Source organism: Octodon degus, unplaced genomic scaffold (genome assembly GCF_000260255.1).
Source record: "Octodon degus isolate 3935 unplaced genomic scaffold, OctDeg1.0 scaffold00036, whole genome shotgun sequence".
NCBI classification, from domain to species: Eukaryota; Metazoa; Chordata; class Mammalia; order Rodentia; family Octodontidae; genus Octodon; species Octodon degus.
In genome coordinates, this window is record NW_004524612.1 from 8,863,454 (window position 1) to 8,880,714 (window position 17,261).

At 37.9% G+C, this 17,261-nt stretch overlaps 1 protein-coding gene across 1 annotated transcript in view; it reads left to right on the forward strand.

Annotated features, from left to right (window-relative positions):
* The window catches only part of Ppp3cc (protein phosphatase 3 catalytic subunit gamma), a 103,929-nt gene that overhangs the window by 74,671 nt on the left and 11,997 nt on the right, over positions 1-17,261 (forward strand). The window contains exons 8-14 of the mRNA XM_023714624.1: positions 1,327-1,404; positions 1,497-1,591; positions 8,279-8,404; positions 9,886-9,957; positions 14,661-14,687; positions 15,598-15,679; positions 16,271-16,368. Of these exons, the coding sequence (XP_023570392.1) occupies positions 1,327-1,404; positions 1,497-1,591; positions 8,279-8,404; positions 9,886-9,957; positions 14,661-14,687; positions 15,598-15,679; positions 16,271-16,368 (578 nt within the window). The remainder of the gene's footprint in view (positions 1-1,326; positions 1,405-1,496; positions 1,592-8,278; positions 8,405-9,885; positions 9,958-14,660; positions 14,688-15,597; positions 15,680-16,270; positions 16,369-17,261) is intronic.

The window sequence follows — 17,261 nt, forward strand, 5'->3', positions numbered from 1 at the left end:
CTAAGGGCTCTATAACAGTGCTCAATCTGTGGGTGGCTGCCAGTTTGTTGTCTTTGTGTTGGGGCTGAGGACTTTCTGTTCTGCTATTTTGATGATGTCACCCACAATTTATTTCAGAAGTAAATTTTTTCTAGTAAGTATAATGAGAAAGTTTTTTTTTGGTCTTTTTTTATGGTATGGGAAATTGAACTCAGGATCTTGCACTTGCCAGGCAGATGCTTATGCTGCTGAGCTATATCCCTGGCTCCCCAGCCCCCAAGATTTTTTAAAAATAAATAATATGTAGATAATTCCAAATTATTATTATTTTATGTATTTGGTACAGGGTCTCACTATGCAGTTTGAACTCATAGTGATCCTCTTGTTTTTAGCCTCACCAATGCTGGAATTATAGGCATGAGCCACCACACCCAGTCTCAGTGGCTGACTCAGTGCACCTGGGGGCTGGCCAGTGAGGGATGTGTTGCCGGAGATCGAACCTTGGTCCCTGTGCTTATCTAAGCAAGTGCTTAGTCTGATGAGCTATCTCACTGGCTCCAGATTAATTTTATATTATCCATGTCTTCAAACCAGATATTTGTCATTCAGAAAGGTAGTAGTACTAAGAATATTTTAATTGTATGTGTAGATATTACACCTTTCATTAGGATATTGTTACTCTTGCAATTATCCTGCATAAGACCATCTTGATGTTGATATTACATGAAAGTCTATGAGTGGATTATTTTACTTTTCTAGCAGCTTGATAATTTGATAGTTGAAGAAAATTTTATAATCCTACTTGCATGCACACATGTACATATGCAGTACATACATGCTGTTGTGGTACCTTTTTATATTAAGATGCCAGGAAAAGTTCAGGTGTTGTATTATTATTGCTGTGGGTTAAGAAAAAAAATTAAAGAAGGGGAGCTCTTTCAATTCTAGGATTGTGTATTACCTTTAAATATGACCTATATCTTATGTTAGTGAAATGAAAAATAGTCATGATTATAGCGAGGCATGTTGGTGCACACCTGCAATCCAAGCACTCAGGAGGCTGAGGCAGGAGGATCTCTGTGAGTTCAAGGCCACCCTGAGCTACAAAGTGAGTTCAAGGCCAGCCTGAACTTCATAGTACAGTCCAGTCTCAAAAAGACAAAAAGAGAGTCATGTTACTAATTTCAGTGGTGAGTCTATGGCCATGCCAACCTGAACGTATCTGATCTTGTCTAATTTCAGCAATGTGTACCTGTAGTTAGAACAAACCATATCATCTTGGCTTTTCCCCTCCTCCTATTAAAAAGTAAGTGTTTAATTCTGAACTTTATATCTTCTAATTTTCAGTTACCCTGCAGTTTGTGAATTTTTGCAGAACAATAATTTATTATCAATAATCAGAGCCCATGAAGCCCAAGATGCTGGGTAAGTTACATTAAAACTAATAAAACCAAATATCATAGCAGATTTTTTTAACCTTTAATATCAAGACAGACAGGCTTTCATCTGTCTTCCAGGTATCGAATGTACAGGAAGAGTCAGACCACTGGCTTTCCATCACTTATCACGATTTTCTCTGCCCCCAATTATCTGGATGTCTATAACAATAAAGGTAAAGGAACCCAACACTATTTTAGTTTGAATTTGTGAATAAATGGCAGTTTTAGTTTAATTATGTGTGTTTGTTTCTTTTTCTTTTTTTTTTTTTTTTTTTTTTTTTTGGTGCTGGAGATTGAACTCAAGGCCTTGCACATGTTAAGTATACACTCTGCCATAGATTTACACCCTCCAGTTCCTTTTTTTTTTTTGTGGTACCAGGGATCGAACTCAGGACCTCGTGCTTGCCAGGCAAGCACTTATTCCACTGAGCTATCTCCCTAGCCCCCAGTGCCTATTTTTATATATAAATTTTAACTACAAGTTGAGTAGTAGGTGTAGCTTCCCGATAAATCATGTGGTTAGCATATGCAAGGCCCTGGGTTCAATCTGTAGCACCAGTGCTTCACCCCAGAAAAAAGAGACAAAAGACAAACAGAGATTTTAATTGAAATATAGGCCAAGAAGTCCAAAGTTTATGCTGCTGCTGGGTCTTGAATGATTTGGGCTCTTTGTGAATGTATGTAATGATACTACAGATTCTTACTACTGAGTCAAAAGTTTAAGAAGATTACAATACTTCAAGGTCATGCTACAGTGTTTAGCATAAATTACTAGTTTTGGGAAATTTGTTCATAATTATACCTTAAAAGTTTGTCATTTGGTGTTTTTGTGTTTGTAAGTTATTAAGCTGTTTGGTTTTTTTTTTTTTTCTTCCTGATATACAGTATGGTAGAGTGAATGAATAGTGTGTAGTCAGGGAAAAAAAATCTTCGTTTTTGTCTAAACCCTGTTAGAAACTGTGACTTTGGGGAAGTCACTTAATTTTTCTCAGCTTGTTTTCTATATGTAGATATTTTAAAAAGAGTGGATATGTACATACCTTTTGTTTCAGAAATTCTGCATCAAAGACTTTATCTTGCTAAAGTTTTCTTTTTTTCCAATTTAAAACTTTTACAATTTGTAGCTCATAGATTTTCTTTCAGGGCAGTGGTCCTACAAACACTTGTCTGCATTTCCTTGTTTATTAAGTGTGACTATAAAATAATAGGACTTTCAAACAAACATGCTAAAACAAATATATCCAGATGAGTATTGTCCCTTCAAAGCAGTTATCTTGGGAGGTTAGATGCATATTCCAACAATGCAGTCATTGTTCAAAAACATTTTTGGAACTCCTCTTTTGGCATTGCCTTCAGAGTCTGCGACACATTCTTTTGATTATCCTCAATGATGGGAAATCTTCGTCCTTTGAGGGTGGATTTGATTTTTGGACATCCAAAAGTCATTCGGAGTGAAGACTGATAAATAAAGGTGAGTGGTTGAGCTCAATGACACCATTTGGGGTCAGAACAAGGTATGATTAAGCGGTAATGAGACTGTTCCTTCTTGTGTTGCTTTTATACTAGCTCTGGAGGCAATTCCAGAAGGAGAGTTCCAAAAGCGTTCTGAATAGTGGCAGCATCTTCAGATTAATTGTACAGCAGGGAGCAAGTTTTGTTGAAAGAGCCCTAAGCTAGGTGCCTGAATTCCTGCTTCACTTTAAGTGTGTCACATTTAACAAGATACTTAACTTCTCTGTGCCTCAGTTTATCTTTAAAATATGTGGCATGTAGAGTTGGTGAAGATAAGTTGGAATAATGAAAATAAATACTAATTGTTTGGAAGATAAACTGCTATGACACTGCAACATTTTATTGCTGTTGTGCCTGATGTGATGACACAAAGGGCCTCACTCATCTGATATATGAGGTGTTGTGTGTTTGTAGTTGGTGGTTTCTTAAGTCTCATTACTTTATAGTCATACCTTGTCTATGCAGCTGGGGAGACAATTTTCAAAGAGGTAAATCATATACTTACTATTTCTCTGTTTATATGTAAACTGTGGGAGCTGAGATGTGGTTCAGTGGTAGAGCACTTCTTTGTTTTTCAGTAATTTATTACCACCAACCCCATCCCTATGGAATCCAGAACTTCACACATGCTAGGCAAGCTTTCTCCCACTAAACAAAAGTCTCAGCCCTTGTAACGCATTTCTAGAAAGCATTTCTTTTCAGTTTTCTCCTAGCCTTAAGTTTTCTTGTTCTTCTCATCATTCTTCCCCAAACCCTAGCTGTCCTACAATGTTTTGCTGCTTAATTTTTCAGTTCTTTCTTCCTTTTTTCTAACATTTCCAATTTATTAGCAACATGGTTTTATTCTGGTTTGTTCCCATATCTAGTGGTATGCACTGTGTGTGTGTGTGTCTGTGTGTGTCTGTGTGTGTTTATGTTTGTATTCCTCAGTACTGAGGATTAAACACAGGGTCTTTGTATGTAGCTACATCCCTAGCACATTTTTTTTTTGAGTCAGGGTCTTGCTCAATTGCCCAAGGGTGATCCTTCTTCCTCAGTGTGCCAGAGTCCTGGGCGCTTGTGTTGTTAAATATCTTCAAGAAAATGTTATGGCCCTCTGCCTCATTTTGTAGTGAAGGCTTCTGCTCACACTCTTTTGAACTTCTTAGGTGTATCTGTTGATTGTCCAGTGGATTTATCAGTAAACATGCCACCTAAGTCAGAAAAAACTAGACAATTTCTAACTGCTAGCTCATGTTTTGCCCCACTCTGATCTGGTTTTGTTCTTTTTTTTCATTTTTAATATTTATTTTTTAGGGTGTTTATTTATTTTTTCCATAATTTTATTGAGAAATAAATAGCAATGAGACAGTTTCAAATCAAATTGGTAGGACAGTTCCAATAATTAACACATTGCATACTGCCTTCCTAGTGGTTATTTGTAGTGCAAGATGCAGACATGATATCCTATTTACAAACACTATTAGAACAAATCCCTCTATTCCTTGAATTAAGAGAATGTAGCTATATATCTATCCTAACCATTTTAAATACACAGATACAAAATAGTCATTCACCTATATCTCCTTTTTTTGTTTAGTTCCATCATTTAAATATTATAGGTGTGTGAACTCAGCAAAATATTCCAAAATAGTCCAGTAGTCCATAATAGTATTGGGTCTTCCACTTGACTGGCAATGTCAGAAATTGTTGACCTGAGTCTCCTACAGCCCAACATAACAACATTGCTTTATTTCTTGTACTTTGTTTTTATACTTTTCTGCTGGATGGTTAAGACCAAGATAAAGCAAAACCTATGTAACAAGAATTGTAGCTTTTGGATCTGATAAGGTCAGTCAAATCCCCTCAGGATGTATCCTGAGACCCTGTACCTCAGATTGTAGATCCTTTGTCAGTGTCAGCCATGTGGATGAGTCACAGCCATTGCTTGGCCAATTTGCTCTGTGAAATCCTGAGAGAATGTTTTCTCTCCATGTGACTCTCCTTAGGCACACTGTACATCATCGATCACTTTCTTCTTTGGCCCCATAATCTCCTTAATCAGAAAATTTGGGACACTACCGAGTTACATGATGTTACAGTACAAGTTCTCATATGTCCTAAGTCTTAATTGACCTTGGAAGGTTAGGGCCAAAATGTTGGCTTTCCTTGCGGCCCTCCTTTTTCTCTAATTTTTGGTCTGCAAACTTAGGTTGTTAACCCTCCAGAAGAGAAGCTTATTGTTATTACCATATAACCTAGGCTGTTGAGCTTAACCTCATTATCTGTCTGCATATCGAACATCTTAGGCATAACATGGAACAGGTATTTTTCATCAAGTATTGATATGTTAAACTTTAAGTCCCTACAGAATTTGACAAAAAAAGTTTTAGAAATTAAAATATATTTTAAAAATAGAAATAAAGAATTATATATGTTTACACATACGTCCAGAAATCTAACCATATACAACATTGTTGCAGGGTAGTCCCGCAACACTCCTTTTCCTATCTCCTGCCTTCATTCACCACCCCCTTCCTTTTTAAACAGTCATCTACCCAAGAGACAGCACAGCAGCAACTGGCATGTCATGACAAGCAGCACATATTCAGAAGACCAGAATAACAGACACTACAAGCATGAACCTACTATTACAAATTTCCATCTTCAGTGCAGTTGTTTAGTTCACAGGTGTCAGTATATATAGTTAGTCAGGGTGAGAATCTTCCAATTAACTGCTAGATTTGAAAATCTTCTGAAGATTCTCAGGATCATTGCCTTACCCATTGTGTACATATAACTGTATGGCTTGCCTCTGTCATGTTTCCTAGCTCTTCTTGCTCTCTCTTCATTGTCTAGTGCTCAAGTTCTTGCTTTCCTTTTAATTGCATTTTACCTTTCTATTTATATTTCTTTTGAGTTATTGTACTAGGGAAACTATATGACATTTACCCATGTGTGTCTCGTTTATTTTACTTATGAGTGTATCTTCAAGTGGCATCCACTTAAATATAAAGGCTTCGAGTTCATCTTTCTTTATAGCTGAGTAATACTCCATTGTATAAAAATACCACATCTTTTTCATCCATTCTGGTTTTGTTCTTGATTATTGTTTAGTAAACTTTTTAAACCATAGTCCGTTCTACCTAGGTTTTCAATCAGCTTTGATGTAATTGATAACTTTATCTCAAAATAATCTTATTTTTCATGGTTGTTTGCTAAGCTTTTTTTTTTTTTTAAGGAAAAGGAACGTCTAGCATCTGACACAATCCCTGTTGACACCCAATTACTCCCTCTATAGCTGTCTTTTCTAAAGAGTTACTGTCACCCTTTTCCTCCTCCTTTTTCTTCCATTGTTGCTTTTAGTTTTTGCATTTTCTTTTCACTTTGTTTTTCTTTTACTTTTTTTGTTTTGTTTTGTAGTGGAATTGAACCCACAGCCTTGCACAAGCTAAGTAAGTGCTCTACTACTGGTGTGCATCCCCATCCCCCTCATTTTTTTGCATATTATTTAGGCTTATTGGCATCTTCAGGTATTACTCAGTTCCACTAGGTACCTGACAGATGATTAAGTTTTGAGGGTGTTTTGTTTTGTCTTTTCAAGAGAGGTTCTTGCTGTGCAGTTCAGGCTGGTCTTGAGCTCACTTTGTAGCCCAGGCTGGTCTCAAACTCACAGTGCTCCTTTCTCAGCCTCCTCAGTGCTAGGATTACAGGTGTGCACCACCATGCCTGGCTCATTTATGAGTTTTTTAGATTTTTATTAGTGGAGATATTTTCTGATGACAGAAAAGCAATTTGCATGTCATCCATGGTTGAGACTCACCTCTCACTTTTTTTTTCTGTGTCGATTGAGATGATGATGATGATGATGATGATGATGATGATGATGATGATGATGATGATTTGGTACTGGGAATTGAACTCAGGACCTTGTGCTTGCCAGACAGGCACTTGTGCTGCTGAGCTATATTCCCAGCCCTGAAATTGTTATCGAATACTGATATATTCACTTAAAACTAAATAAAATACAAAAAAATAAATAAAAATAAAAAATAAAATACATATCCATGAAATTAATGGGACATGTACCTGGTATCCACGTTTTTTTTTTTTTTTTTTGTTAATTTATGTATTTAGTACAGGGTCTACATGGTATCACTATGTAGACTGGACTTGCAGTGATCCTCCTGTGTTCGGCCTCCTAAAAGCTGGGATTATAGGTGCACACCACCATGCCCAGTCTCAATCACCAGCTCAGTGTGCACTGGGGGCAGGGCCAGCACAGCACAGTGAGGATCGAACCCCTGCCACTGCACTCTGCCTAAGCAGGTGCATTAGTCCACTGAGCTATCAGGCCGGCCCTCTAGGGTTTTGGTTTTTAAGAACTCAAGATCCTATTTTTGTGTGTTTTCTTTGTAATCAATAGTGTACCGTTTAGGTGCTGCATAACCTAAATTTTGAGAACACTAGCCTATCTTATAACAAAGAAATAGGAACCAGGCGATGAACTACATTTGTTATTTTGAGAGAACTGCTGTAACCTATTCTACTTATAGAATAAGCAGAGTAATTGAAAATAGTACAAACAATTCTGTTGATGGAGACTAGGGAATTAGATTTTGAAACTTTCAAAATGTAAAGAAAACTATAAAGAAAATCACTTAGGCCTCATAATGTGCAGGTAGCTATATGAACTGGTTAATTTAAACATTTATTATTAATTATTGTAACTGTCCAACTAACCTGTTTTGAAACTGTTTCATTGCTATTTGTTTCTCAATACAATTAACAAAAAATTAGTAAACATTTATGATAAGCTGGCAATATATTGTGAATATGAGAAACAGGCATTTTAAAAGTCTACTATGTTCTATGCAGAAATGATTTAATCCATTTTGAACAGTAGTTGTAAAGTACTCCAAGTTTACCATCTGTATCCTCCCACTATGAACTGATAACTTCTATTTCTAAACTTATAAGAATTTTTGGAAAAAAAAAGAATTTTTGAAAAAACTTTGGCTGTGGCTAATAACTAGCAAAGCAACTTGTGTACAGTTGATGAGTGATATTTGCCCTTAAAGGGTAGTTGTGATTTAGACTATAAAAGGAAACTATGGGAGAACTTTTCTCTTGTGGAACCTGAGACTTCTATAGGTAGTTACTGTGCAGTTAACCCTTGAAAGCATTTTACTACATGAGCTCTCCAGGTAAACTACCATATATAAAATGCTTTGCAACTTTTCATCTGCTCTGAATCACAAGTGGGAAGGTAGTCCCTGACTTCTGCGTAGAGGAAATGCAGCTGTAGAAAGCACATCAGTTCCCATGCCGTGCTCCTCTGTACCTAATGTCTTGCTTTTCCTTTCTAGCTGCAGTACTGAAATACGAAAACAATGTCATGAATATCAGGCAGTTTAACTGTTCTCCACACCCCTACTGGCTTCCAAACTTTATGGATGTTTTCACATGGTCTTTGCCTTTTGTTGGGGAAAAAGGTAAGAAAAGGGAAACCTTCATGCACCTAAATATTTGCTAATTTTGTTCCCTTCAAAGAATTGTTTTGTTTTGTTCAAGACACAGTTTCACTGAGTAGTTCAGGTTGGCCTTGAACTCTCTATGATCCTCCTACCTCAGCCTCCGAAGTACTGGGATTATCGGTGTGTGTCACCATGTCCAGGCCTCCAAAAATTTGTTTTTATTTTTTATTATTTTTAGTTTTTAAGACAGGGTCTTACTGTATAATCTAGGCTGCTCTTCAGCTCACTTTATAGTCCAGTTTGGCCTTGAAATTACTGCAATCCTTCCCTCCCAACCTTCTTAATGCTAAGATCTCAGGCATGTGACTCCAGCAGGGCTCCTCTGAGGAGTTTTAAATGGTGCTTAGTTGTTTTTTCATGCCAATGCTAATGTATTACAGATGTCTTATTCTAAATAAGTAGCTGTGCTACCATGATCAAGTCTTGTACTATCCTTTTAGTGGTGAAAATATTTAAATAGGATGTGTTGTCTCTAGAATTTTATTTGTATTTGTTTTTTGTGGAACCAAGTATTGAACTCAGGTCCTTGTGCTTGCCAGGCAAGCACTTATTCTACTGAGCTATCTCCCTGGCCCTAGAATTTTATTTGTAGAGCTACACAAATAAGCTATACAAATATAAAATAAGCACATTGGCTCTAGGCCTGTTGATGTAATTTCTTTGAAAAGTGGGAAGAGATTTTTTCATGTATATATCCAAAGAAAGGCTATAGACAACATTCTGATGAAATCACGTAGTTTTTTTTTTTATAAACTTTAAAAAAAATTATTTATTTGTGTGTGTGTGTGTGTGTGTGTGGCCAGCTCAACCCACCAGGGGGCGGGGCTGGCTGGCATGTGGTGCTGGGGGATTGAACCGCGGTCCCTGTGCTTTGCTAAGCTTGTTGTAAGTAGATGCTTTAGATCACTGAGCCATCTCACCAGCCCCAAAATCATGTAGTTTTGCAAGACTTACTGGAGTAAAAATTCTTCAAGAATCTTTGAAGACTTAATGGAGCAAAAATTTTCTATCAGAATTCTCTCTGAATCTGATGGTTTACAGGCAGAATTAAACTACATTGCCAGCCCTTTTTAATTTTTTTCTTTTGTTTTTTTAAAATATATTTTTATTTATTTGTTTGTTTATTCTTTTTTTTTGACACAGGGTTTCACAGTGCAGTTCAGGTTGGCCTTGAGCTTACTTTGTAACTTGTTTCTTTTATTTTGAGCTAGAATCTCTCTTCAGTCTTCCTGGATGGCCTAGAACTTGCATTCTTCCTGAATCTCCTGATTTGCTAAGTTTATGGGCCTCTGTCCCAATACTTGTCTATAGCTATTCTTAACAATATAATGATAAATAATTTGTTTCTACTTATTTAGCATGTGTGTATATTATAAATATTGTTTGAGAGAAAGTCCCTTACTAATTGTGTATATTTTGGGTGCTTTTTGCTCATGCAGTCACGGAGATGCTGGTTAACATTCTGAGCATATGCTCTGATGATGAACTGATGTCTGATGATGAAGCAGAAGGTAAATTTCCTACATTTAAATTAGGAACTAGGAAGTTTAGGGCTGGAGTTTAGTTTATCTTGAATTGCTTTCTTTCTGTTATTAAAATAAAACTCTGTTCACTGTAGAAAAATAAAATCTGAAAAATAAAGGAAACATAAATAGGAAAAATTATTCACTCATAATTTCACCATCTCATAAATGCTCACCATTGACATCTTGATATTAGTTGTCTGTTGTCTTTGCATATGTTTCTTTCTCTCATTTTTATTCAAAATGATGAAGTCACAGAAAGGCCTTGTAAACATTTACTTTTTAAAAAATTACTAACTTCTAGTAATTATGTAGTTGTCCTTATTGATCAGTCTTTGTACTAACCAATACCATGTTGTTGTATATTGTATTTTCTTTTAAGTATTTTGCTTTAAAAACCTCTTCTGTTTTGATGTTTGTATAATGGTTCTCCCCCAGGTTCCCCAACTCCTCATCCCTGGCACTGGAGATTGAAATCAGGGAGTGCTAAGCCATGTCCCCAGCCCTGTATTTGGTACAGGGTCTCACTATGCAGTTCAGACTTGTAGTGATCCATCTGTTTTCAGCTTCCCCAGTGCTGGGATTACAGGTGTGCACCACACACCCGATCTCAGAGGCTGGCTCAGTGAGCCCCGGGGCATGGCTGGCAGGGGGACATATGGTGCAGGGGATCAAACCCTGGCCCCTGTGCTTGCCTAAGTAGGTGGTTAGTCTGCTGAGCTATCTCTCCAGCCCTAGCCCTTTTTATTTTGAGGCAGGGTCTTGCTTAGTTGTCCAGGCTGACCTCAAACAAATGTATTTCTGGTGGTGGTACATGAAATGAAAGGAAGTAAAGCAGTATTATAAAACCAATAACATTACCTTGATTATTTCCATAGAATAAATTTCTAGAAATTGCATTCTTTATTAGTTAGTACTTAAAATTTGAGGACAGGAAATGTAGTTCAATGTTAGAGCACTTGGAAAAAACATGTAAAGCCATGGATTCAGTATCCAGCACCCCTCAAAAAAAAAAAAAAAGAATATAAATCTGGTTCAGTTGGCATCTGGGAAGGCTGTGCCATTTTACATTTGTGGTTGTGATTACAATGTTTTCCTCAGTGTTGCCTCTTACACTGTTACTGTCTGTTTTAAAATTTGATTTGTACTTTAGTGATGACATGCTAACATTCTTTTGTTATGGTTATTTGCCTTATTTCTCTTCTGTGAATGTTAACTCAATCTTCTATCCACCTTTCTTCTGAATTATGTATATATTTTTCTCTTATCAGTATGTGAGGGATCCTTATATAATAACATTTTGATATATATATCACTTGTCATATATATATAGACAAGTATTTTTTCCTTGTGTGTTTTCAGGGGTTTGCTTTAGTAGATGTGTCCTAACTTGTCTGCAGGAGCCTGGAGAGGTGGTGGTCACCTAAGCAGCAGCCTGACTCTTTTCCAGGCTCTGTGGCTAAGGTGATTTAGTCAGATGTTAGGATAAATCACCCTCCCAGTGGAGAAAACCTAGCTCACTTGGGGCATAGGTGAGATTTCCATACATATTTATGCTTCAGGTTTCACGTGGAGTCACAAACAAAGGGAACAGAGCTTGTGAGTACCTTTATCTATGGGTTAGGAAGTCACTACAAGAAGCCAGTTCTCAAGGAAATGGTATATAACCAAGGGGGGAAAAATGATTTAAGAATTTAAGCCGAAGCTAGGTGTGGTTGTACACGCCTACAGTGCTAGCATTTGGGAGGTTGAGGCAGGAGGATTGGTGTGTTTGACACCACCTGGGGCTACAAAGTGAGCTCAAGGCCAGCCTGAACTGTATAGTGAGACCCTGTCTCGGAAAGACCAAAAAAAGGGAATTTAAGTCAGGCATGATGGCACATACCTGTAATCCCAGCACTCTGGCCTCAGCCCCAGTGGCCTGGCTGTAATACATTCATAGTTACTGAAGGATGTACTCACAAAAGGGTGCCAAAAGTTGCATGTGGGATACTCCTTGATGTTTTATTTTTTTTAGTGACAAAAAGTTCCAAACAACCTAAATGTCCCTCAGTAGAGACCTGGGTCTACCAGTGACAAGTATGATACCACATCATGTGAGTCCCTATGTGTGATATTGTTTCCCTTATAGAAGCCTTCATCACCATCATCTCATTGCCTGAAACTTAAATAAGGTGGGCCCAGGCATCTGTTGAAAAACCATCTCTCTAGACTAAGGTAATATCATGAAGGGCCTTAAATGGTTAACTTGGTATATGAGGAGCTACAAAATGAATGAGAACCCCAAAAACAACAACAAACAAAAGCAGACCCTCCTAACTGTTAGGTTAAAGTTTAAAATACCTGTGCTAAATTAAAAACAAAACTTGCACTAAAGTGAGGAAGGTACAACATGAGCACAAATTTGTATGCAACCATAATAATTAAAAACAAATCAGATTGAAAAAATTAAAAACTTGCTTCTGTGTTCAAGAGTGTACAAGATTAGATTGCCAATTAGAAAATGGGCATAGCAGATTTGATAAAACATCAAAAGAAAGTTTTAGGACTGAAAAAAAAACCTCAACAAGTGAATTAACCACATATTTGATAAAGCTAGAAATGATCTGGAAATAGATCAGAAGACAAAATGCATGAAACAGGCAATATGCTGAGTAAGCATAGCATGATGTATCTGGAGTCCCAGAGAAAAGAAGGAGAATGGGTAGAAGTACTATTATTAAATGAGACACAGAAAAGCCCTTGCCATACAGAAAACTATTGTGAAGTGGACAATCAAGCCAGCTGTGGTAGCTCATGTCTGTGATCTCTGCCCTCAGGAGGCTGAGACAGGAGGACTACCATGAGTTTGAGGCCAGTCTGGGCTACATTCTTTAAAGCCAGCCTGAACTGCATGGCCATACTACCTCTCAATCAATCAGTCAATCAATCAATCACGAATTTGTTTTTATTCAGTATCCCTATTAAGCAGAGAATCTACTTGACAAAAATACGTGCAGTGAAAAGAAATGCTACAGAAATACTCAGCAGCCATATATCCATAGCTGCCAAAAATTAGGAGTCTGCCCAAATGATTGGTTAATATGGCATATTCATATAAGCACACACTGATGAAAGCAGACTACAGCAATGTGGAAAAACATGGATGAATCTTTCAAACCTAGTGTTGAACAAACAAAGCAAGGCCAAAAAATGCACTCAATTGTTCCAGTTATGTAAAATCCTAAGGCAATTAAAGCCTTAGCACTTATGGATGCATGCTTACATGGTAAACTATAAAGAACAGCCAAACAATGCTTCTATTGAAACTCAAGAGAATTATTTCCTTTGGAGAGGAGAGAAATTAAAGAGGGTGGAAGAGACAGCAGGTGATCTGTTTATTGACTTGAGTGGGGGTTTTGTAGGCATTTGCTTTTTAATAAATCAGTGAGTTAGACATTTATGTACTTGTATGTATTTTTGTTATATGTCACAATTAAAAAAGGTAGACAAAAGTTGTATACCTATGATAGTTGCTGAGCAAGGTGACACATGCCTGTAATGCCAGTACTTGGGAAGCTGAGGCAGGAGGAGTACTCTGAGTTTGAGGCCAGTCTGGGCTATAAAATGAGTTCAAGGCCAGCCTGAACTGCATGGTGAAACCCTGTCTCAAAAAGACAAAAAAAAAAAAGCATTACTATAAAGTAGAGGGCTAGGGATATAACATGGGCACAGTGCCTGCCTGGCATGCACAAGACCCTGAGTGTGATTTCCAGTACAAGGAAAAAAACAAAAGAATGTGGAGAAATATTTTTAGAAATATTTAGAAACCAGAAAAACAAATTTCATTAGTGTTATGGATTTATCTGACAGGAGAAGGCAGAAGCCCGTTTTAGCAGTAGGGAATGCTGAGTTCAGCACCACTTGGGAACTGGAGGCCGGTGGTTAGGGTTGGTAAGAAATGAATGTAAGTAGATAAGGCGAAAGCTGTTTGCAACGCAAATAAGGTCCTAGTTGTCCTGAGAGGCTGACTGCCTCTTCTCCAAGTCTAATCTCTAAAAAAATATATATATATAACCCAAAAAGTTTCTGGGCTAGGAGTACATTGAGGACATCAGTACCCTAAAAAGATGAAGTGGCCCATGTGCATCCTCAGTTCCCTGACTGAGGCTGCGACCACCCAGCACTAAGCTCATGGTCAAGGCCCCCACAGCAGCCAGAAGGCCCCTCACACAACAGCCAGTGAGTCCGGGATCAGCAGACACCCACGCAGTCCCTCTCAGACCAAACAAAAACTATTCAGAAGGCACCTTGAATGAGCTTGAAGGCTTTTACTTTATTGGAAGGAAACTATCCCCTGAAAACTAGAAGATAGTGAATTCATGAAACAAAGTAATAATGTTCTTAGTAAGACAGTTGTGAACAGTTCTGCTCGTTTTGTTACTTGTTTGTTCCACAAATATCTTTTTATTTGTCTAATGTGATTTTTTGATGAGGGGAGTAGAAAATGTTAAATAATAATAGGTGGGAAATCATGCGGAACATGACACTTAAGAAATGGAAGAAACAACAGAGAGAAGGAATCTGTATTTACCATTTAGCCTGCTCTTGGTGCATTTCACTTTGATTTTTTTCTCTTCCATGCACACTTACATTCTCTTTTCATATTTATATCTCCATTCCTTGTTTCTTGGTGTGTCTTCTCCCTGAAGATCTCTACATTTCAAGCTTTCAGAAAGGTATACAACTGAAGTGTGCTAAGGCCTTACTACTTGCTGTCTGTCTCACTGCAGTCTATTGGGTAGACCTTTTTAGTTGGTAGTTGACCAGTTTGCATGGCCCTCTGTCCTCTCTTTCAGTGGTAATGACTGTTTTCTCAGGCCCTTCTGCTTGTTCCAGCAGATCATTGAGAGCTAGAGTCAAGGAAGGGATAGCCATGTTTCTTTTCTGACTTATGAATGTTGTCCCACCTGGTGCATGTCTGGACCTTGGCTTCTCATGTGTGAGCTATTTCCTGGATCTTAGATTAGAACAAACCATGAAGTGTTATGTTAATATTTTCTATCTGCTTTTTTAAATACCTTAACTATCCATGTACTTGTACTGTACAGATGTCCATAGTGTGCTGAGGAAATAACTCACTGGTATGAGTAAGTGAAAACGGTAGTGTGAAGGCAGCCCTCACTAAGTTCAAGAGAGCTAGCGGGGTCTTGTGTTTACTGCAGAAGGCAGCTGCTCAAATGACCACTGTCCTTTGGCAGGCCAGCCCTGCACCCTACAGGGGCCTACTGCATTCTCAAAAGAGGTCTTTGCTGTAGCAGCTGTCTTTGTGAGGTTTATGTGTATGTGTTTTCTTCCTTACTATTTGTTGCATTTCAGAACCACAAACATTCCTACCACTCATAGTCTTTTTGTGGCTCCTTAATTCTTTACTTCACCATTATCTCTTCTGAGCTATTTTTTTTTTCCCCTCTTGCTTTTCAGTGTCCTGGGATTTTTGTTTGTTTAAACAAACTTAGGCCTTTATTTTTCTTTTTAAAAATTTAACAGTTTTTCTTTAAACAAAAAATGGCACTTTATCCTGCATTTTTAAAAAAGCCAATGTGTTACTATATCCTTTTAACTTATATATTCTTTGTGTTCTCTGAGGAGGCACTACAGTTCGAAAAGAGATCATTAAGAATAAAATCAGAGCCATTGGGAAAATGGCACGAGTCTTTTCAGTTCTTCGGTAAGTATCAATCTGTCATTAACAGTGTGGAATAGAGGCCTTTTGAAAGCACATTAGAAATTGATTTTAGGGTAGTTTTTTAGAATTGGAATTTGGTATTGGAACTCCAGGCTTTTAGCCTGAGTGTACACTGAATAGATACGTCTGTTAAAGTGACTAAATATGTTGGGGCAAGTATGCGTGTGGTGCTCACTTTGATGTACTGAGTGTAGTTGTGTAGTGGAGATTTCAGAGCCAGATTTACCTGTGTTGAAACTCTGATTCTGCCTCTTAGCTATGTCCTCTTGGGTTTAATCTATGCCTGCATTTCTGTATCTATAAAAGAGAGATAAAAGGACCTAGCTCACAAGGTGATTACCACAATTAAATGAGATAATGTATGGGAAATGCCTGGTTAGAGAACTTTTGGTTGAGAAACAAACTATCTCATTCTTTAAAATTGGAATAGTTGTGGAAAACCTCTTTGAGTCGGGCTGGTGGGAGGTAGAAGGAGCTGTCTCGTCCTCTGTATTTTAACCTTCCTGTGTGTGTTGCAGAATGGCGAGGTGGGAACTCCCTGGCATTAACCAGGGCTCTGGTGTTCCTTTGCAGGGAAGAGAGTGAGAGTGTGCTGACCCTCAAGGGCCTCACCCCCACAGGCACACTCCCTCTGGGCGTCCTCTCGGGAGGAAAGCAGACTATTGAGACTGGTGAGTATGAGGCACTCTGTTTCCTGAAGGCTTGCTTGCACTCAGTGTAAAATTTAAGAAGGAGGGCTGCTTTCAGCAGATGGTGCTAGAACAGTTGGATGGCTACTAGGGGGAAATGAACCTTGATCCTCACACAAACCCAGAACCGAACTGGATTACAATTTAAATGGAAAAGGTAAAAAAGAATAAAACTCTTAGAACAAAGTATGGAGACCAGGCATTATGGTGAGCAGAGCATCCAAAACACTAACTATAAAAGAAAAAAATAGTAAATTGAATTTCTTTTTCTTAGTTTTCTTTCTTTCTTTTTTTCTCTCTCTTCTTTTTTGATCTTTTAAAGACAAGATTTCACTATGCAGTTCCAGTTGGCCTTGAACTTAGTTTGTAGCCCAGGCTAGCCTCAAACTCAAAGCCATCCTCTTGCCTCAGCCTCCAAAATGCTGGGATTACAGGTGTGTGTCACCATGCCCAGTTTGAATTTCATTAAAATATTGTCTCCTAGCCATACATGGTAGTGCAAGTAGCTGTTAGCTATGCTGGAGGCTGAGGTCGGAAGATCATCTTAGTCCATAAGTTCAAACTCAGCCTGAGGAACATGGTAAGACCCATTTTAAAATAATTTTTCTGTATGAAAATACATGATTAAGAGAAGAGAAAGGCAAGCCACAAACTAAGATTTTTTTTTCAATACATATATCAACAAAGATATTAGTCAGAACACATAAAGAAATAGACACCAACTTTAGAGCTGGGGATATAACTTAGTGGCATAAGCACCTGTCTGGCAAGCATAAAGTCCAAAGTTTGATCACTGATATTAAAAAAAAAAAAAAACAGGGGCTGGTGGGATGGCTCAGTGGTCTAAAGCACCTACTTAGAACAAGCTTAGCAAA